The sequence below is a fragment of the Onychostoma macrolepis genome, chromosome 15, assembly GCF_012432095.1.
Source record: "Onychostoma macrolepis isolate SWU-2019 chromosome 15, ASM1243209v1, whole genome shotgun sequence".
Classification (NCBI taxonomy): domain Eukaryota; kingdom Metazoa; phylum Chordata; class Actinopteri; order Cypriniformes; family Cyprinidae; genus Onychostoma; species Onychostoma macrolepis.
Genome location: NC_081169.1, coordinates 12,423,871 through 12,445,039, shown reverse-complemented (window position 1 = coordinate 12,445,039; position 21,169 = coordinate 12,423,871). Strand labels below are relative to the sequence as shown.

The window sequence follows — 21,169 nt, the reverse complement described above, 5'->3', positions numbered from 1 at the left end:
TTTTGACAAATTCATTTCTATGACCTTTCCAGTTGTTTGTGATAAAAGAACACGATTTTAAAAATAATTTTGATTAAGACTGATGAGCTTGTGAATCAGCCTATGTGATACGTTCAAGTGACAGTCCACCCAGACATTAAAATCTATCATCATTTACACACCCTCATATTGTTCCAATCCAAACCTTTATGATTGAAACAGATTCGGGTACCACTGATTTCCATTATATTTTATCCATATAACAGAAGTCAACGGGAATCAAAACCGTTGGTTACCAACATTCTTCAAAATACATTTTATGTTCCGCAGAAGAAATGAAGTCTTACAGGTTTGGAATGATATGAGGGTGAGTAAATGATCAATTTTCATTTTTGGGTGAACTTACCCCAAAAAAAAAAAAAGAAATTAAGAGACTGATTTATTAACAAATCAGACATCACTTTTACTCAAAACAAATAAATATCCAACAGATTAAATATTTTACTGTACAGCATAGCTAGAAAATGTAAATTTTTCAAAGCAATTTCCATGAATTTACCATAATTGTATTAATTTCTAGATATGCACCGATCAACCGGCCAGGGACCAGAATTAGCCGATTTTCCGCGTGATCGGCCCGGACCAGTGACCGGCCGTTCCATTTTGACATCACACTTACTCTCACATCTGCATGTAAACATGTTGTCGGCATGGAAGTTCTTCTGTGAGTGAAGAAGACACAAAGTTCGCAATTTGTAATATGTGTAGGCCCAAGTAAACTGTGGAGGAACCACATGGCTCGATTAACGCTTGTTCGGGACAGGCAGATATTTTTTTAAAGGGGCGAGCGAGAGAATTTTACTTGCCCAACCGGACAAGAAGAAATGTCAATTAAAATGTCAAAAAGAAAAAAAAAAACTAGGGAAGCACTGAAGCTTAGCCACCAAAAATTTTCACGTGAATGTTTCTGATTTTATTGCATTCGGTGTAAATGGCAAATGATGTATTTTCTGAAGGAATCGAGTAAGTCAATGATTCAGTAAACTATTCAATAAAAGACAGTCACTTGCCTTTTTTCTGAACGAATCATGAACGACTAAATGGCTCATTTATTAAAATGGTATTTTGCCGCCACCTACTGGTGGTTTTATTTCTACCCCTTTCCAGTCACAGAGCACTTTATTTTGAGAGTTGTTCAAGTGAGAGAACATCTGTAACTTAGTTCAGATTTGGGGAATTGTAATGTTTCATAATTTCTTTTATGTAAATCATTTTTTGCATTGAAAAAAAGTATAGATTTTTATTTGTATATGCTGTCAATTATAGTCCTTAGAAAGAAAAATCGCAAAAAACAACAACACGGAAATTGGAATCGGCCAAGAAAAATCGCAATCGGTGCATCTCTATTAATTTCCATTATTTTGTCCATGCATGGAAAAACACAATATTATAATTCTCTGATATTTCCTAGTTTTCATGGCTTTACAAAACCTAGAGCACGTCTATTTTATTTTATACTATTATTGGTTATTTTCCATTATAATTACTAGCACCTTTTTATTTATTTCTATCAACCCATCTATCTATCTATAATTTTTGTAACTGCTTTTGTTGTATTGATGCTTTGCTAATATTGTGTATAAAAATCATGCCAATAAAGTAATTTGAATTTAATACAACTTTGGGTCACATATTCATTCAGAAGAGGATCTACCTTGTCTTCCTTTAGCCATTTCTCCAGGAGCTGTTTGCGGCCTTGCTGCAGGACGGGCCTGCAAAGCTCCAATGACTCAAACTTGTTCAGCTGGCCCTGATCCAGCAGAATCCCAAAGTACTGCAGCAGGGGAGACGTCTGACCGGGCTGGGCAGGAACACTCTGGAACCGACGGATGGTGTCTGGGGTGCGCAGGATGCCCTGCAAGAAGCCAATAGCCAATCATAAACCCCAACATTTGCCTGACAATGACTAATTAGGCATCAGGTCGTGTAATGCAGTCTGCTGTACCTTTGGTGCATTGGCAGCCACTTTAGCAGCTTCAGAGTAGTTGCCACCAGCAAATAGGTTGTTGAATTTGCGGGCGAAGAGCTCCTCGGCACCTGCCAAGTTGTTGCGGACGGCCATCCTGAGGGCCAGATCAGGGTTCTGCAGCACGTTAGTGATGTAAGGGATGATGTTTTCCTCCTCCACGCAAACAGACAGCACCTGAGAAACAATGACAGTGTCAGAAAGAGAATGCAGACACTGACACCATAATTCACTCTACAAATTAAACAGAATTATACTTTAGGATTTATACTTTTTTTTTTTTTTTTTTTAAATAACTGCATTCTATTTTAATACATTTTAACATGTAATTTATTTATTCCTGTGATGCAAAGCTGATATATATTTATTTTTTTTTTTTTTCTGCAGAATTTATACTTTATACAAAAGATACCTGAAAACTTCAAGAACTGTTTGTTTAATTTGTATATTTTTAATCGATTTTTTTTAGCGATAAAGTGAAAAACTTAAACTTCATTTAATTTTTTGAATATTAATTTACTTTCATTTATGAAAGACTGTGTTCAACATTTTAGTTGCTAGAGGTGTGAAAACTCAAATTTCACAGGTATTTATACCAAGTACCAACTACCGAACTTGTGGCAGCGCAACCCCAGTTGCCCATGTTTAATATTCTCTCACCAGTCCCAAAACATACGGCCACAAGCCACCTCTGAGCTCCCTTTCTGTTTATTATGCATCTTTAAGTATCAGTAATGCTTGTTGTGAAGTTTGTTCGTCTTTCTCAAATAAACAGATCTCTGTGTGCCAACCCATAATCTGTTCCATTACCACATTAGTGCTAAATCTGGCTAATCTCTATTCATAAGCCCCTAATAATGCACTGATTGGCTCCAAATGATGCTGATCTGGACCCATAAAGCACCTAAAGCGACCCTCAGGGTAATATATAAATGAATGGGCCGGTATCCCATTATACACTTATTTAAGTCTGCAGCACGGCCTGTGACAGAGCTGGTCATCAGTCAGCGAATGAAGCCCAGCGAACACACCGCAATAATACAGTAAGAGGATTACAGCGGCCGTCTCAACCTCCTACTGAGCGGCACACGCTGTTCTCACTGTACATGTCGAGGGATCAACAAATGCTGTTATTTACAGGGATTCCTTCAGCTACAGCATCCTGATGCATTATGGACCACAGGCACACAAAGACTGAGGTTAGAATAGCAAATATAGGTAATTAAGTTTAAAATAAAATTTAAAAATAGCAGAAACAAAATGGGGGAAATTTAAAAAAAAAAATATCAAAATAATCGACATACAGCGCAACTGCGCTCACAGCGACCCGAGTTCGATTCCTGCTCCCCTCTCTCCACCCCAACACTTTCCTGTCATCTCTCCACTGTCCTCTCAGAATAAAAGGCACAAACATCCCATAAATATAACTTTAAAAAAAAATTATAATAATAATATTATATATATATATATATATATATATATATATATATATATGAGATTCATGAGTTGACTGCTCAATATTTATGTATTTGACCTAAAACTGAATTTATATTTATAGATAAAACCATCATTTCAGACAAATATAGCCACTTCCAAGTGAATTCAAAATGTTTAATGCAAGTAAAAAATTACTTTAATGTTTTTCACGTTTCATTTTTTTTGTTAAATGAACAAAATTTATATTTACCATTTTCATTAAAGACAACAATATAATAATGCATATAAAGCATCACCTACATTTACCTATATTTTTACATTACCTACCTTTAATTTCATTTAAAAAATATATAATATAGTAATATGAAATGACCTGCAATGAGCAATTTTGAACAATTCAGTTTTGAATCGATTCATGGAAATGATTCGAACTTATCAACACTAACACATACTGCAGTTTGAAATAGAAATGTTATTAAAACACTGCTTAAGTTATGAATCATGAGAAAAGGATTGTTTGTTTGATTATTAACGTCATGCCAGCCTCTGGTTATTTTCCTGGCAAAAACCTATTTCCTATTTAAAGCCGATTTTTTCCGGTAGATAGACAAAATTAAAAAAATAAAAATCGAATGACATGATCCTTAGGAAACGCATTGAAAATTGTGTTCATTAATGCAATGTTCTGTGTTGCTTCATTTTATATTGCCAGGTAAATCAAGACAAATACACTGTGAACATTCAATATATCATCCCACCCTAGTGTGGACTGACAGTTTTGTGGTTTGATAAGGGAGGTTTATTTAATGAGGGGGGGGAAACAAACGGGAGAGTAACAATGAGCAGGGATCACATTTCTGTGCTCCCTCTACATATTTAATGACTCTTGGGTCTGAGCTCCAAAATAATTCATCAAGTGATGGCATTCTGTTACAGTAGATTACAGAACACAAGCTAGTGTGTTTGCACAGACTAACTACACGGAAACAACCCCTGATGTCTGTCTGGAACTAGCTCAGCTGCTCCATTCAAATGTGCTGACCAAACAAGCCTAAACATTCAAGCTAAAACAAAGCCAATGCACCACTTTCTTCTTTCTGTCTGCAATAACAGCAGGTAAAGAGGTCGGTACCTGTCCCTTCCGGTTCACGCCAATAATGCCAGATGTGGCTTCATGAGAAGCGGTGACAAAAATTGTCTCTCCACTGATCCTGTTCATGTAGATGCAGGTGCCCATCTCAAGGTCATACAGGTGAATGTAGCCGTATTTGGTGATGAGAAAGACAACATCATGCTTGGAGCTTATCTAGAAGACAAGAAAGGAGTGCATCTTCTACTTTAGTGAAAATGTGTGTGTGTGTGTGTGTGTGTGTGTGTATACATATACATATATATATACATACACACACATACATACATGTATATACTGTATATACACAAACATTTTTTATAATTATTCTAAAATTCTTTTTATTCTAAAAGGGGCTTTTAAAACGGGTTTTTCTGTTCTGATGGTCATTGAAATTTTGTGGTTAAACCTAATGCCCCAGACAGACAAATTTTAATAATACTCATTAAATATTCAAAGCTATGAATACCTGCATTGCAACTGGAAAATCATTCTGGGCCTCTGGAGGGAAAAACACGTCGACTGCTTTCTTTGGAAAGGGTTGATTACCTGACGGAGGTGTTCCAACCTCAATAATGTGCAACTACAGTGGGGACAAAAATACACGAGTGACATTAAATTCACAACTGTTTCAACGCAAAGACACAATTACTATTTATTTCCACATGGACGTTCATTTAAAAAAAAAAAACCCAGACCTTTCCTCCAGCTTGTCCCCGAACAGCAAAGCAGAAAAGTGTGGATTCCTCAGCATTTCCCTCCATTTTAAACTGAGCAAATCCAGCAGCATGGCCTTCGATCGGCTGCGACACCTTTCTGTCCACTGAATAAAGTTGCATTGCGCCCACAACGCGGTTTTGCTGACAGGAAAAGGTTTAAAAATGGCATTTCAGCAGGAAAACGACAACAACTGTGACATGCAGATTAATGAGAAGGGATCAGGCAATTTTTTGTGCATTAAACATTGCAAATCAAATTGTTATTTGTACCTGTGCAGAAATTCCAATAAGAAGCAGCCATTTCTGTTTGGCGTCAGTGCGGTAGTTAATAATTTGACAGCCTGCTAAACTGGAATGCCGGTCAAAGACTTTAATGGGCTGTGAGTCTCCTTCCATACTCCAGTGATAGACCGCATTGTCTGTCACAAGTGCTACGGTATTGAGAGAGATCCACTTCCAAAATGTAACATCATCGGTCATGGTGTGGGCCTTCATCTTGCTCTTCATTTCAATGTTGAAAATCTGAAGGGTTTTTGCCGCTGAAATTCAGGAACAGAGGTCACTTGAACAAAACGGTGACGACTTTTTCTTGTCTAGTTCATGAATGGTGTGATTTAAATGAGTTAACATACGGACATCAAGCGTAATGCTAACAACATGATGTGTATGTTAAATAGTAAGTGTAAAGTAACAACAAAGATATGGACAACATGACAAAGCAGTTACAGTGCAAAAGGAACAGCTATAGTACAAACACTGCAAACATTTACAAACATCAAGCCGAGCTTTAATCTGCATTTAGTTGTACAATTTTTAGTGTTCTAAGTTCTAAATCTAGCAAGCTTATCAATTATTCATTAGTTAGGAACTCATATGTCTCTACTCTGTACTACAAAAAAAATGCAATGCAGATTGTTTAATGTAAAAAAAAAAAAAAAAAATTAAAACCATTATATTATTCTCGCCTGCAATCACATGAATCATCACCTTACCTCACCTCAAGTATGTGGGAATACTATTTGCTAAAACATGTTTAAAAGTTTTAAATCTGCAGAGATGTATTATTTTTTTAATCAAAATACAGCAGCCCCAAAATGCATTGAGACACTTAAAGCCACAGTTAATGTATGAATATCACTGCAAAAAAATAAAAATAGCAGCATTTATTTTAAAGAAAATTAGAAGCAGCACACTTTTAAAATCAAAACAAATCATCTGATTTATTTGACAAAGTATTTGGACACTTTATAGTTGTCAAATGTCAGTCGATATTGTAGAAAGCAGATTTCAAACAGCCATTAAAGAACAAATTAGTTTTGAGAAAAGCTGAATTATGATTTGATCATTTTCTCTAATGTGACGGAATTCTGACTTTTTAAGTGTCCAAATATTTTTCAGGGTCACTGTATGATTTGATTTAATTTCTGTAACCACTGTTAGTAATTAATAAAAAATAAAAAATAAAAATACATCTGGCCTTACATGTAACAATGTCATGAGGGGGGAAAACACCTAACAATTCTGAATATTACTAACAATTGCATATATTATTTAAACTCAAGGCTTAAAAAAAATAATTTTCTGCTCTCAGTATAAATACATTACCATTCCAAAGTTTGGGGTCAGTAAAGTTTTTTTTAATGTTTTTCAAAGACGTTTCTTACGCTTATCAATGATGCATTTATTTATTCAAAATACAGTAAAAACTGTAAAATATTATACCAATTTAAAATAGCTGTTTTCTATTGAAATGTATTTTATTCCTGTGATGCAAAGCTGAATTTTCAGCATCATTACTCCAGTCTTCAGTGTCACATGATCATTCAGAAATCATTCTAATATGTTAATTTGTTGCTCAAGAAACATGTCTTATCATCAATGTTGAAAACAGTTGTACTGCTTAAATGTGTATTTTTCAGGTTTCTTTGATAAATAGAAAGCTGAAAAACAAACAGCATTTATTTGAATTAGAAATTTTGTAAAATTATAAATGTCTCTGTTGTGACTTTTAGCTAATTTAATGCATCCTTGCTGAATATATATAAATAAATCATACTGACCACAAACTTTTGAATGCTCATTTCCAAAATCACTATAATCATATAAAAATACAAATAAGCACTGCAAATAAGACAATATTCAGTTTCTCTCACTACTTTCAAGGTCATAATTCACCTTCTCATTTTTACAGTTGCAGAGTGAAATATATCTAGAAAGTTGCCTTTCAAATCTATCAGTTTACAGACATATTACAACTTTGCATTGCATTAACAGTATACAGTCAAGTGCCAAACAAAAAAAAATTAAAGAGCTGAACATTGTTGTTTTGACTAACAACAACAAAATGTATTTAATTTTACACCAAACAAGAAAGAAAAAAAAAAAACAGGCTGTAGCCATGTTACATGCATGTTACACGATCCCAACCCCCTCCTTACATGGCTAACCTATCATTCAACAAAGGCATTCAGATTGACCCCACATTTCACAATTCAAAATCCCACAACTCAGGATAGATGAAATTGAACTCACCGTCTGCAAACATAAGAAAGCAGTAAGAAACAAAAAATAAAAAGGAACAAAAACAAGCAAGAACAGACAAAGCATTTATGACGGCAAGACATTTCCAATGAGCATTTTAAAAGCTATTCTTAACCAAAATATTACAGCAAGAAGCTTTAATACATAACGAGACAGAGATGGCTGGGAATATGAACATAAACTTGTTGGAATTATGGAGGGTATTTTAGAATAATTATGTCATCTGACATCACAAAAGTCATACACTGTTACACTAAACTGTCTCGATGAAAACGCAGTCTAAAACTACAAGATATTGTAGTCATGTTATATATTGAGGGGTGGGAGGGGGTTGCAGGAACACACAACCTCATGGAAATTTCTATATTCATGCCAAAAATTATCATTACATTTCAAAAATCCATTCCTTAATGTGTCCCCCCCACTTTTGAAATGTCTTTAATGTCCCTGTGTCTTACCTTTAAGAGCAATGACTTTGCTGGCTGGGTTCATGATGGCACTGTCTGCAGAGATGGGCCTGCGGATGGGCGTATTTGGATCGCTCATGTCGATGATCACCACCTGGGCTTGTTCGCCCACCTTCTCCCGGATGCAGATGAACTTATCCGACTCCATCGTGAGGGTGCTAAACCCAATGTTTGCTGGGTTTATGCCCAGGTTTTGGAGCTGTAAGAGATGGACAGGCATTATTTACTATTGTTAAATACAGTACTAGTATTTTTTTTTCATATCAGCAACAAAATGCTGTCTAGCTTGGCTTTTATTTTTTTAATACACTGTCTGGAGGTCATAAATGTGTCTGCTGCAAGTCTATTTCAATGTTTATGGGACGTTTTGAGATAAAAATAGGAATCTATGGGCACAATCTCACAAACCCCATCATTCTCCCCCACTGTGATGCACCTGCACAATGACACAATACACTGTAATGACTCAAGTCAGTCCGGTTCATTACATTAATGCTCCAGTAATTGGAACTTAAGTAATGAAAACAACAAATATCCATGAATTAGCATTGAAATCTTATTTATCTATGCATCACACATCAATGCTGATAAACACAATCTATGCATATATACACTATCCTAAATGTTAGAAATTATTTAAATGGACGGTTCACTAAAAATGTTAGGCAGAGTGACAGCATCAGTCAGCATAGACTTTCACTGGATTTTTTTTTTTTTTAACTAGGGCGAGGTTGCTAATATTAAATAATAGATTTTACTACATCTTTATTTTGATGAATCGATGTTGATTCTTAAGTTCCAAAATCAAACGTTTAGTCCGATTTCATTTGATGCGTGATCAAAACAATACGCTTTGTGCTTTACTTATGATATGAAAAAGTCTCAGCTTTCAAATTCTATCCATTTTATCATGAAATTCAAGTAATTTGTCTTTATGATGCTCTTTAATGTGGCAACAGGACGCATATCTCTTCCTCTTTACTACTACTTATAGCATTAAAAAACATGAATGAACATCAGAAGGTATGTTGAAATAAACAGTACCATAATCCGTTGCACGTCTCACTGCTTAGTGTTCAAACCGTGAAAAGACATTAAAATATTCTTGTAAAAAACGTCAATTAACATTTACCTCAGGAAAGCCATATAATGTCCATAGCATCTTTTAAATACAGCATATGCACCATATTATATAGTCATTATATTTTTACTTAACCTGTTCATGATGTCTCATTTAATATAAGTTTGAGAAGAAGAAAAAAAAAAACAACGGATGTAAAAACATAAGCATATAACTAATAAGTTTACATAAATGTGTATTTTCAGTGTTTGGATACAACTCTTATTTGAGCTCTGGCTGTTAAAAATAAACAGCAATCGAATTTGGATTTCTGTACAGTTTACAACATTACTAAGTTAGCTAGATTTTTTCCTTAAAAACTGACGCGTTCTGTATTTGATACATCTACAAACGAATCGATTTTGACTTGTGAAATCTCAGCGAATAACCACCCATATATTTTACGTCATTCTGCCGAACATTTTTTATATTGTTTTTAGAGTGAGTACACGATTATAATTTTTACATTTTCGGGTTAATGATCCCTTTAAATCAGCACTAAAGGGACATTTTTGCAATGGAAATGTGGACCATCCAAGTCACGTTTTATCAAAACGACACATTTGCGATAAAATCGATCACACCAGGTATGCAGCTTGATAAAGCTGGTTTAATCCTTCACCGATCGCTGCATCCACCTGCAAAGGCTGTGTCCAAAAACCTAGTGACCTGCCTACCCAGACTGCATATTTCCAGCATCATAAGCTCGTTCGATTCGAACATCTAGTGTTTTCCGTCTGAACGGCGGTTTCGAACTTTTAAATTCGAACGTCCATCAGTTTTTAGAATCTCACATGCATTAAATTCGACCGTTCAAAGATGCTGAGTTTTTGATACACAGCCATTGAAATGGATGGGAGGTCATTCATTGAGCTAGCGCTAAAGCTAACGAACACTGTCACCTCTGTAACAGTACAGACAACGATTATTAATGCTGTGAACGAGTAGCGTACGGTTTAGCCGTAGTAAAAACCCACCTGCAGGTGCTCCTGGAAGCGGATAGGCAGGATTTGAGCCATGGTTTGGGCTTTCTGTTCTCAATCCTCCCGGCCGGACTCCTCGCAAAATTTCTGCCTAGCTTTAGCGAGCGACGACCTCCTCTCCGCGGACACCCCCGATTCAAAACAGATCAAATGCAGGACTGCTGGCTTTATTAAACAGAGAATACAAGTGTCGCGTTTTTGTCGTGTCAAGCCAATCCGCCAGATGGTTGATGTTTCTTCTCCCCTCTCTGCACGGATGGGACTCGTTCAGACCCGCAATGGCGGCGGAAACAGCTCAGACTGACAATCCGGAAGCAGCAGCGCGGACTTTGCGGCGGAAGGACATTCGCGATTTCAGCGATTTTGTTTATCAAGCAGGCGATGCGCGAAGCTCTGATTTGGTGTATGGGAGCGTTTGGGCGGTTAATATTTTAGATTTGATTTATAAGCGCCGGTATGTGTAGTCTAGTCAGTATTAAATAATTCGTTTCATTTTTGCCACATCATTCAGTTCTTCTTATTCTATGTACGTCATTTCCGGCTGCGCTCTAGTGGAGGTTCGTTCGTGAACGAATCGTTGTTTTTGAATGAATCGTTCACTGAATCGTTTTCTGACTGGCGCAAGCGTTTAACAATTTAAATACTGGTTGTGAAGGAGCATAATGTCATTGGTTTGGCATGTCTGGGGAATATTGAAAACTCTGTCCATTTGAAATTATTTGAATAAAGATGAGATAATTTTGCAGAACAAGATCAAATTATTCAATGTTTTTCAATAAATTGGTCCTTTTTTTTCTGAACAACACTGAAGAACCTAAGCTGAGCATTTCGTCAGTGAACAAAATCAGTCAACATATTGTTTGTAAATTTTATGGAGTTCTTTTAATCATGGGTCAAATTTTAATCATGGGTCATTAACAACTGGGCGTTTTTTAGGGCTGCGAGTGACACACCAAACCAATGTTGGGCCAATGTCAAGCCAGTGTTGAATGCCTGTGTTTTGTGTTGTGTTCCGCACCTTGGCACTAGTCATACCACGTCTGTGGCTTTTTGGCCAAATGAGCATGTTGGATCAGCAACTGAGCACTTCAGTAATAGAGACCAGTCTGACGAACCAGTGCACAAGAAAAAAACTAAAGTGATAAAACTATTTCCCATTATTTTTCACTTCCAGTTCTTTCCTTTCTGGCCCAAAGAACTGACAAAGACCGTGCCTTTTGCAGCTCATCAGACATATTTGAAGCAGCGAGTCCATCTGTGGTTAGCAAGAAAATGGTATATAGCAATGCTCTGTTAATAGTTTGTATATCTGCAGTCCTAGTTCCAGGTTTCAATTTTTTAATGACAAATGACTACTGCCACTTGCTAGTATGGAGAGTTATTTCTTCTCACACAGGAACTGTTTAAGTTTGCTATTGGCCATAATCTTTGTCGTGTGTTCAAGTGCAAATTTTTGTCCCAGGCGCAGGCGGAGCAAGGTGACAACACAGCCACCTTTTGTCAATGCTAATTCTTTGATATCAGCTTGGTGTGTCTTGGGATAATTCACCCAAAAATGAAAATTGTGTCATCATTTACTCGCCCACAAATTATCCCAAACCTGTATGAGTTTCTTTCTTCTGTTGAGCACAAAAGAAGATATTTTATGAATGGTTGGTAACTAACCAAACAGTTGACGGTAGCCATTGACTTCCACAGTATGGAGAAAAAAAAAATGCTATGGAAGTCAATGGCTACCATAACCATATGCTGTTTGGTTACCAACATTCTTCAAAATTGTGTTTTTGTGTTCAGCATGACTCATCCCCTCCTATTGCTAACCTGTGGAAAGGGCCACTGAACTTTAACAAATCTTATTAGTGAAAAAAGATTTGAGTCATTGGGATAAATGAAAACGTCCCCTCAAATGCACTAGATGCGGGCGGTTTTAAAATCTATCATGTTTTGTCCGCACTTTAAACATAAAAAAAAAAAAAAAAACACACACACACTCCGTATCAAAAAGTAAAAAAAAAAAAAACAATTTATTTCCATAAAAGATATAAAATGTTTATTACATATGACTCAAGAGCCATATTCAAAATCAACAGGGACCAGAGTTCTGTGGCAGTAAACGAGTATTACGTTCTGAAATCTGAGATTATAAAGTCTTTCATATTTGTATACAGCAGCTGCAGTATCAGTGGTGAGTATTTGATCCTTTCATGTGCCCTTTCTTTGCAGCCGATGCTGTTTTCGCTCCAAATAGCGAGCGCGAGCCTCAGTGATTGAACTTTCACCGTTTCGCTTTTCCAGCTTCTTTGCCGCATCCTTTGTGGTTTCTGTTTAATCACAAAAAAAAAAAAGTGTTACAAAAATATGACACAATTTAACTACATCAAAATGCTCAGCCTCTTCAAACGCACCTGCTTGTCTTTTTGCTGCCTCTTTCTTCTCCCACTGCGCCATCTCTTCATCGGTTACCTCTTCCCTAGCGACACTACTCAGCTCATAGACGTCGATTTCATGCAGCTTCGGCAACAGGTCCTTTACCCACTCGTAACGGATGGGACAAACTGTTCTCACGTACACCCGTGAGGTGACCAACACGTCATGGAAGATGATCCAGTCCAGATGCAATTCTTGACCAAAGAGCTGAATAAAAGAAATTAAAGCAAGTGCTTGGCAAAAACTATTATACAACAGGCATAGAAATGACATGAATGTGAGTAAATAATGACAAAAATTTTATCTTTATCTTTAATTCCTTACACATGATGAGGGGTGAATGAGAACACTGGTCCCATGTCCATCCATGGTGCAGAATGATTTCCCAATAGATCTGAGGAAAACAGTACAGCTTGAATACTGGCTTTGATAAATACATATTGTGCAATAAAATGACAGTGTGGCACTCACCTCCTGGCTACATTGGTGAAATAACCCAGACAAAGGCACTGCCGCAGGAGTTCACTCCGACTGCCCTCAAACGTCTCATGTGGAAAATCTTTTTGCTACATAAACAGTCAAGAACAAGTCGTAAGAATTCACAATTATAATAGTAAATGCAAATACTGTTGTAGAGAAACAATTACCTGCTTCAGGCGAAGAAGAATCTCCCTCAGCTGAGACTCAATGCTGAAGGCTGACTTCACTGCTCGCCAGTGGATCCAGTGCTCTTTGCACCAGGCAGATGGATTGTCACTATTAGAAGAATCAAAATAAGAACGAATACATTATTTCACATGATTTCTATAAAGTGTTCTGGATTTATTTAGTCATTTGGTTAGTCATGGTGTACCTCGCTCTGCACTTCTCAAATACACTGAGCAGCATGAGGAAATCATTGGAGCCACCAGCGCAAGCTGCTATCTCTTTATGTCTGATCTCTGCTTCCTTTTGTCCTTCTGGTTTACCTTTAAAAAAATAAAAAAGGATGTTGGATTTATCTAATATATTAGAATAGTATATATCACCTTTAAAGTTGTCCAAATGAAGTCCTTAGCAATGCATAATTGCTTAATAACCTAATTATTTTTGGCATAAAAGAAAAATCTACAATTTTGACCCACACAATATATTGTTGGCTATTGCTACAAATATTATACTGTACAAACTGTTTGTGCTATTGCCCTACACTTAAACCTACCCCTTACAGGAAACTACTGGCAATTTTTCACACACACACACACACACACACACACACACATATATATTTATTTATTTATTTATATACATACATACAGGTGCATCTCAAAAAATTAGAATATCATGAAAAAGTGCAAACTTCAAACTTTCAAAAAGTGAAACTTTCATATTTTCTAGATTCATTACATGTAAAGTAAAACATTTCAAAAGTTTTTTTGTTTTAATTTTGATGATTAGAGCTTACAGCTCATGAAAGTCAAAAATCCAGTATCTCGAAATATTAGAATATTTACATTTGAGCTTCATTAAATGACCATCCCTACAGTATAAATGCCGGGTATCTCTTGTTCTTTGAAACCACAATAATGGTCCAGAAGACGATCATTGACACCCTTCACAAAGAGGGTAAGTCACAGAAGGTCATTATTGAAAGGGCTGGCTGTTCACAGAGTGCTGTATCAAAGCATATTAAATACAAAGTTGACTGGAAGGAAGAAATCAGGTAGGAAAAGGTGCACAAGCAACAGGGATGACTGCAAGCTTGAGAATACTGTCAAGCAAAGCCGATTTAAAAACTTGAGAGAGCTTCACAAGGAGAGAACTGAAGCTGGAGTCAGTGCATCAAGAGTCACCACGCTCAGACGTCTTCAGGAAAAGGGCTACCAAGTCACTGCTGATACAGAAACAACGTCAGAAGCATCTTACCTGGGCTGTGGAAAAAGAACTGGACTGTTGCTCAGTGGTCCAAAGTCCTCTTTTCAGATGAAAGTAAATTTTGCATTTCATTTGGAAATCAAGGTCTGGAGTCAGGAGGAAGACTGTGAAGTTTCCGAAGTCAGAGATGATTTGGGGTGCCGTGACGTCTGCTGGCGTTGGTCCATTGTGTTTTATCAAGTCCAAAGTCAATGCAGCCGTCTACCAGGAGATTTTGGAGCACTTTATGCTTCCATCTGCTGACAAGCTTAATGGAGATGCTGATTTCCTTTTCCAGCAGGACTTTAACACAATCCAACAATACAGACGAGCTGAAGGCTAAATAATGCCTCAGCAGTGCCACAGGCTGATCGCTTCCATGCCACACCTCACTGATGCTGGAGTTTGTGCTAAAGGAGCCCCGACCAAGTATTGAGTGCATAAATGAACATACTTTAAAGAACTTGAACTTTTCTGTTTTGCAAATCCTTTTTTTGATTGATCTTAGGAAATATTCTAATATTTTGAGATACTGGATTTTTGACTTTGATGAGCTGTAAGGTCTAATCATCAAAATTAAAACAAAAAAACTTTTGTAATATTTTACTTTACATGTAATGAATCTAGAAAATATGAAAGTTTCACTTTTGAAATAGGTTACCAAAACAAATTTTCACGATATTATATACAGACACACACATATATATATATATATATATATATATATATATATATATATATATATATATATATATATATATATATATACATATATATTTATATATTTATTTTATTTTTATTTTATTATTTTTCTTCTATTTGGAGCGAAAACAGCATAGGCTGCAAAGAAAGGGCACATGAGAGTATCAAATATTCATGCTTTCAGTCAAATTTTAAAAAGGGGTGGAGTTTAAAGCCTGTGTTATACTTTCTGTGTGCGCAAGTCCGCTTGGGTCTGCATGATGTAAAAATCATCATCAGAGGGTGTATGCGGAGGCTCTCGGTGAACACCTGCATGCCTCCCATTTTTTAGGCTACAAAAGCACCAACTGGCTGTGAAGAAGTCCATTGATACCCGCACCTCTACAATCCATCGATTAAACAATATAAAGACAGCCAGATGTGCAATAATTCATGGAGAGAAATTGCCCATAGTTTGGGCATTTGTTTGTTTACATGTTTGTTTTTATATGTTGCCGATCTACTGCGCATGTGTGGAACACATCTGCAAACAAAGCGGACCACCAGCGTACACTTTCGGTAGTATAAATACAAGTAGTGCTGTCCATGTAAGCGTCCGAACTGTGCACGCGGAAAGTACAACACTTGTTTAAGAGGACTATATGATTGGAGAAGTCCTGCACACAACACCAGAGAGAAGTCTGTCATATATTAATTATTTATAATATTTATTTCATGCTGACTATAAGTGTTAGACATGAATGATAAAGGAATGATTACCTGGTCGAATGAAAATGTTCTCTACTGAGAGCATGGCAGCCACGGGCAGCATTACATCTTCACACTCAAGAGCAGCAGCTTTGAGCAAAGCACGAGTAAGATTCGGAGGAAGAGGAAACTCCACCATCAACCTCCCCAGCCTGGTCACTTGACCTCTCCTGCATCAAAAAGCAGATATTAGAGCTTTAATTAGGATTATAGAACTGACAGTGTGTATGTGAACAAAACACACTGTGTGCCATTACTGATATGTAATGTGAATATAAGCAAGACCGGGGTCAGGATGGGCTTCTGGAAAAATGCAGCTGGCCATATTCTACTCTCTCAGCTGTTTCTTGCAATGTACTTAGATAACAGGCAACAGTTTGCAGGATGCATATCACTCACCTGTCAATAGCATCATACTGATACAGCTGTTTCAGAGCGGTCAGGATAAAGCGTTCCTCTGGACAGTCCAGGTAAGGAAATCTAAATATACCATAATTGAAAAAAGAAATGTTCAAATTTAAATGATTGACAAACTGATTAAACAATAACAATGCAGCCCAGCAATACCTAATCACGTCATGGATACCGAGACATTTCAGTGTAAGAATGACAGATGTAAGACTGGTCCGCTGGATCTCTGGAATGGTGTACTCAGGCATACATGTGTCCCAGAAGTCTTTATTGTAAATCCTGAAGCATTTTCCTGCTGAGGTTCGTCCAGCCCTGCCTGCTCTCTGCTGAGCCTCGCTCCTGTGTGGAAACATCATCAGCACTTTTATTAAATAGAAAATTTAAATTGGATTTTTTTTCTCTATTGTTTGGACAAACTAGTCAATTCCTCACTAAACATTTTTTTTTTTACAAGTAGCATAACACACTCACTTTGATCATTACATTCATGGCAACATATAATAAAACAAAAATATGAATAAAATAATTCAATATGTAATAAAAGATTCAAATGATAAAAAAGTACATATAAAAACTATATTATATAAAACATAATACATAAAAATCATTTAAAAAATATTAATAATAAAAAATAAATAAATTCTGGAATTTCCCAGGTCACTCACTTTGAAATAGGTACCACTTCCAAAATATCCAAACCAACATTTGAGTTGTGATTTAGTTGTTTTACAAATCCACTGTCAACGATATATCTACAACACAGACACACAAAAAAAGAAATGTTACACTACAACAGTTGCTCTGAGCATAACTGTCATTTTTGATATCTGCCATTCTATATATTGAGGAAATGATGCTTGTTTAATTTTGTATGACTTTTTTACCTGATTCCATCAATTGTGAGTGAAGTTGCAGCAATATTCGTTGCTACCACACACTTCCTCACACCTTTTGGTGCAGGCTGGAATATTTGTCTTTGCTGATCTGTAAAAAACATTAAATATAACAAAACATGTATTGATCACTTAATGATTAAGCTCAGAATTTCACTCTGTTATGACTTTTAAGACCAATCTAGAGACAGGCTGACCTGTTGGCATGGATCCATATAAAGGCAGGATAAGAAGGCCTTCAACAGTTTGGTCATGGACATCGTAACGGTAGTCCAAGATCTCAGCCTTCTCAAAGAGCAAATCACAGGCTTTCTCAATTTCAGACTGTCCTGTTCAAAACACAAGACCAGAGCTACAAACTAAAGAGGAATATTGCAAATAAAAGTATATTTTTACCACTGAAAATTTGTATCTTTCAAATGTTTGGGGCCGGTAAGAATTTTCCGTCAGTAAAAGGTTTCTTATGCTCACCAGGGCTGTATTTATTTGATCAAAATTCAGTAAAAACTTAAATTTTTTACAATTTTAAATAACTGTTTTCTATTTTAAAATGTAATTTATTCCTGTGATCAAAGCTGAATTTTCAGCATCATTACTCCTGTCTTCAGTATCACATGATCCTGCAGGAATCATTCTAATTATATGCTGATTTGCTGCTCAAGAAACAGTTCTTATTATCATCAATGCTGAAAACAGTTGTGTTGCCTAAGATTTTTCTGCAGGATTCTTTGATGTATAGAAAGTTCAAAAGAACAGCATTTATTTAAAATAATTATACATGTCTTTACTGTCACTTTTGATCATGAAATGCCTATGAATAAAAGTATTAATTTCTTTTAAAAAACAACACAAAACAAAATTGCTGACCCCAAGCATTTGAAGAGTAGTGTAGCTCTCTGCTGAACTTACCGGTCAGGAAGACCAAAATATCACCAGCTGTTTCATTTGTGTGCACATCTAAAGTCACTTTAACCGCCTATGGATCACAAATAGAACACATTTAGAGTCTTAGAGGTTTCAAACATGTTTCCCTGCAAACAGACTATTTGTAATAAAGTTTGTAATAATGTAAATGGTCCCAACACACCTCTTTGACATAGACAGAACTATCTTTGTCTTTCGGGCCAATAAGATTACAGAATTTCTCCGTAACTGGATATGTGCGCCCAGGAATCATGAATACAGGACAGTTTTCATAAAAAGAGCTGAGCTTTTCTGTTTCTAATGTTGCTGACATCACAACCAGTTTGAGTGGTGTTTTGCGGCCACGGGATCCTTTTGACAGAGTTTTCTTGAGTAACCCAAGCAAAACATCCTGCAAAACAAACAATTTTATTAAATATTTGTGAAATATCTTCTGCATATTATCAATATGCCACTAACAAAAAAAGCCAAAATACTACAGTATTACCTAGATGTTTTTGGATATTGTGCATGTTAATGTGTGTATGTATATATAAAACATCTTCCAAAAATGTAACTAATTTCCCAAGTAAAACCGCAAACTGCAAATATATAGTCCACATACTGTATTCAGGCTCCTCTCATGCGCTTCATCCAGGATCACAATGCTGTACTGTGATAAACTGGGGTCTGCAAGAATCTCCCTCAGCATACAGCCATCTGTCATGTATTTAATCATAGTGTCCTGATATGAGAAAAACATAAAAAGCTGTTAAAAATGACACTAACTACAATCAATCCATAACTTTGACAAACCCAGACCATGTACCCTTAAAAATATAAATGTGACCCTGGACCACAAAACCAGTTGTAAGGGACAATCTTTGGAAAAATAAGCTTTCCTTTGATGTATGGGTTGTTAGGATCGGACAATATTTGGCCGAGATACAACTATTTGAAAATCTGGAATCTGAGGGTGCAAAAAAAATCTAAATATTGAGAAAATCACCTTTAAAGTTCAGGTTCTTAGCAATGCATATTACTAATCAGAAATTAAGTTTTGATATATTTATGGAAGGAAATTTACAAAATATCTTCATGGAACATGATCTTTACTTCATATCCTAATGATTTTTTGCACAAAAAAAATCAGTAATTTTGACCCATACAATGTATTTTTGGCTATTGCAAAAAATACTCCCCAGCAACTTAAGACTGGTTTTGTGGTCCAGGGTCACAAATAGTCTAATATTTTAATTTACTTACAAATAGCTTTTATCACTATTTGCAGATCTTACCACTATAGCAAAGATGCAATTTCCTGCTTACTTAAATAGCATCTACCGTTTAGCTGCTTGCTTAAAATCATTAAATGTGTAAATGATTTGTGACATGATTTTTGTATTTATCCCATAATGAAAAACAATTTAAATCTCAGTACTAAAATATGAAAAATGAAAAAGAAAAAAAAACATATATATTATGCATTGTGGTAATATTTATTGAACTGTCAATAAAGTGTCAATAAAAACAATATATGGTCCAACAGGAAATATGATAATAAAATTTACAATGTACACTTCCGTTCAAATGTTTGGGTTTAGTAGGAGTCTTTAATATTATTTAAATAAGAATATTATTAATATATATTATTTAAATAAGTATCTTGCACTCAAAAAGGCTAAAACAAATACTGTAAAGCATTGATATTATGAATAATATAACTAATAACTAAATGTAATTTATTCCTGTGACAGCTAAGCTGAATCTTCAGTGTCAAATGATCCTTTAAAAATCTAATATTCTGAATTCTAATATCTTGATTTGCTGCTCAAGAAATATTTCTTAGTATCATCAATGTTTTTCTGCTCGACATTCTGTTGAAAGTATACCTTTTTTCAGAAACCTTGATGTACAGAACGTTCAAAAGAACAGAATTTGTTTCAAATACAAACATGTAACATTATAAATGTCGATGTTAACCCATTTTATGCATCCTTGCGGAATAAAAGTATTCTTTTACTAATAGGCACACTTTAAGAGTAAAAAAAAAGGAACAAAAGTGGATTTTAAGGTACTTTTGTACCTTTGTTTCTGTGATACAAATGTTGAAGTGTTAAATAAGAGCGTAATCTCGTACCTTTGTAGAGCAGTCATCAAAGCGCACTTGGTATCCCACCTCCTCACCCAGCCTGACCCCCATCTCATGGGACACCCTCTGGGCTACAGTGATGGCTGCAACCCTCCTAGGCTGAGTCACACAAATCCTGCAAAGACCTGAAGAAGAAGAAAAACACAGATATGCTGAAGAAGAGGAACAGATCCAACACACATGCCTTTCAACTCCAGTACAATGGTCATGTATTTACATACCTGCTTTATACAAGTACTGAGGCAGCTGAGTGGTCTTTCCGCTGCCAGTTTCACCCGTTACGACCAGGAAGGTGCTTTCCTTCACAGCCTGGATGAGTTTGTCTTTGTGCTGATAAATAGGCAGCTTTCTTGATTCATACTTCGCTGTTTCTCTGCTCTTCTCTGATTTTGACATGTCTATGACCGTTCATGTGCCGTTTATCCACTTCCTAACGTTGCTTAACTTTATATTTCACCTCTTGCGATTACTAAAGGATCAGCAGAATGTTAATAAGTCATAATCACACGTTATTTTGGCGCAGGAGACCTTGTTTCATCTTGTTTACAAGTTGTCAGGTGGTTTACATTTGCGTGGTTTGAACGCATCTCTTTTTACTCACAGCTCGCGGAAACACATTAGCGCCACCTGCAGCACAGGA

The 21,169-nt window shown here is 36.1% G+C and overlaps 2 protein-coding genes across 3 annotated transcripts in view; both read right to left on the bottom strand.

Annotated features, from left to right (window-relative positions):
* The window catches only part of cltcb (clathrin, heavy chain b (Hc)), a 30,133-nt gene extending 19,191 nt beyond the window's left edge, over nucleotides 1-10,942 (bottom strand). The window contains exons 1-8 of one of the 2 annotated variants that reach the window (XM_058799739.1): nucleotides 10,396-10,942; nucleotides 8,290-8,497; nucleotides 5,561-5,829; nucleotides 5,270-5,431; nucleotides 5,041-5,154; nucleotides 4,575-4,748; nucleotides 1,985-2,182; nucleotides 1,694-1,894 (exon numbers count right to left, since the gene is read on the bottom strand). In XM_058799739.1, coding sequence (XP_058655722.1) covers nucleotides 1,694-1,894; nucleotides 1,985-2,182; nucleotides 4,575-4,748; nucleotides 5,041-5,154; nucleotides 5,270-5,431; nucleotides 5,561-5,829; nucleotides 8,290-8,497; nucleotides 10,396-10,437 — 1,368 coding nt within the window. In that variant the 5' untranslated portion in view covers nucleotides 10,438-10,942. The remainder of the gene's footprint in view (nucleotides 1-1,693; nucleotides 1,895-1,984; nucleotides 2,183-4,574; nucleotides 4,749-5,040; nucleotides 5,155-5,269; nucleotides 5,432-5,560; nucleotides 5,830-8,289; nucleotides 8,498-10,395) is intronic. The other variant, XM_058799740.1, reaches the window with a different exon arrangement.
* A 1,458-nt stretch (nucleotides 10,943-12,400) lies between these two features.
* dhx40 (DEAH (Asp-Glu-Ala-His) box polypeptide 40) lies at nucleotides 12,401-21,132 on the bottom strand. Its single transcript, XM_058745393.1, has 17 exons — nucleotides 20,751-21,132; nucleotides 20,518-20,654; nucleotides 19,003-19,122; nucleotides 18,562-18,789; nucleotides 18,384-18,450; nucleotides 17,672-17,803; nucleotides 17,466-17,565; nucleotides 17,247-17,333; nucleotides 16,738-16,920; nucleotides 16,570-16,650; nucleotides 16,183-16,340; nucleotides 13,682-13,796; nucleotides 13,476-13,584; nucleotides 13,300-13,394; nucleotides 13,153-13,222; nucleotides 12,807-13,035; nucleotides 12,401-12,722 (listed from the first exon to the last, which is right to left on the bottom strand). Exons 1-17 carry the CDS (start codon nucleotides 20,923-20,925, stop codon nucleotides 12,604-12,606), a joined length of 2,205 nt encoding a protein of 734 aa, XP_058601376.1. The 5' UTR covers nucleotides 20,926-21,132; the 3' UTR covers nucleotides 12,401-12,603.
* Between the last annotated feature and the right edge of the window lie 37 nt (nucleotides 21,133-21,169).

Coding starts and splice junctions, on each gene's coding strand:
- dhx40 (XM_058745393.1), bottom strand. CDS start 20,925: ATGTCAAAATCAGAGAAGAGCAGAGAAACAGCGAAGTATGAATCAAGA. Junction 16,651..16,737: donor GGTATCCATGACGTGATTAG/GTATTGCTGGGC, acceptor TGGTATATTTAG/ATTTCCTTACCTGGACTGTC. Junction 13,797..16,182: donor GAACATTTTCATTCGACCAG/GTAATCATTCCT, acceptor ATTTTTTTAAAG/GTAAACCAGAAGGACAAAAG.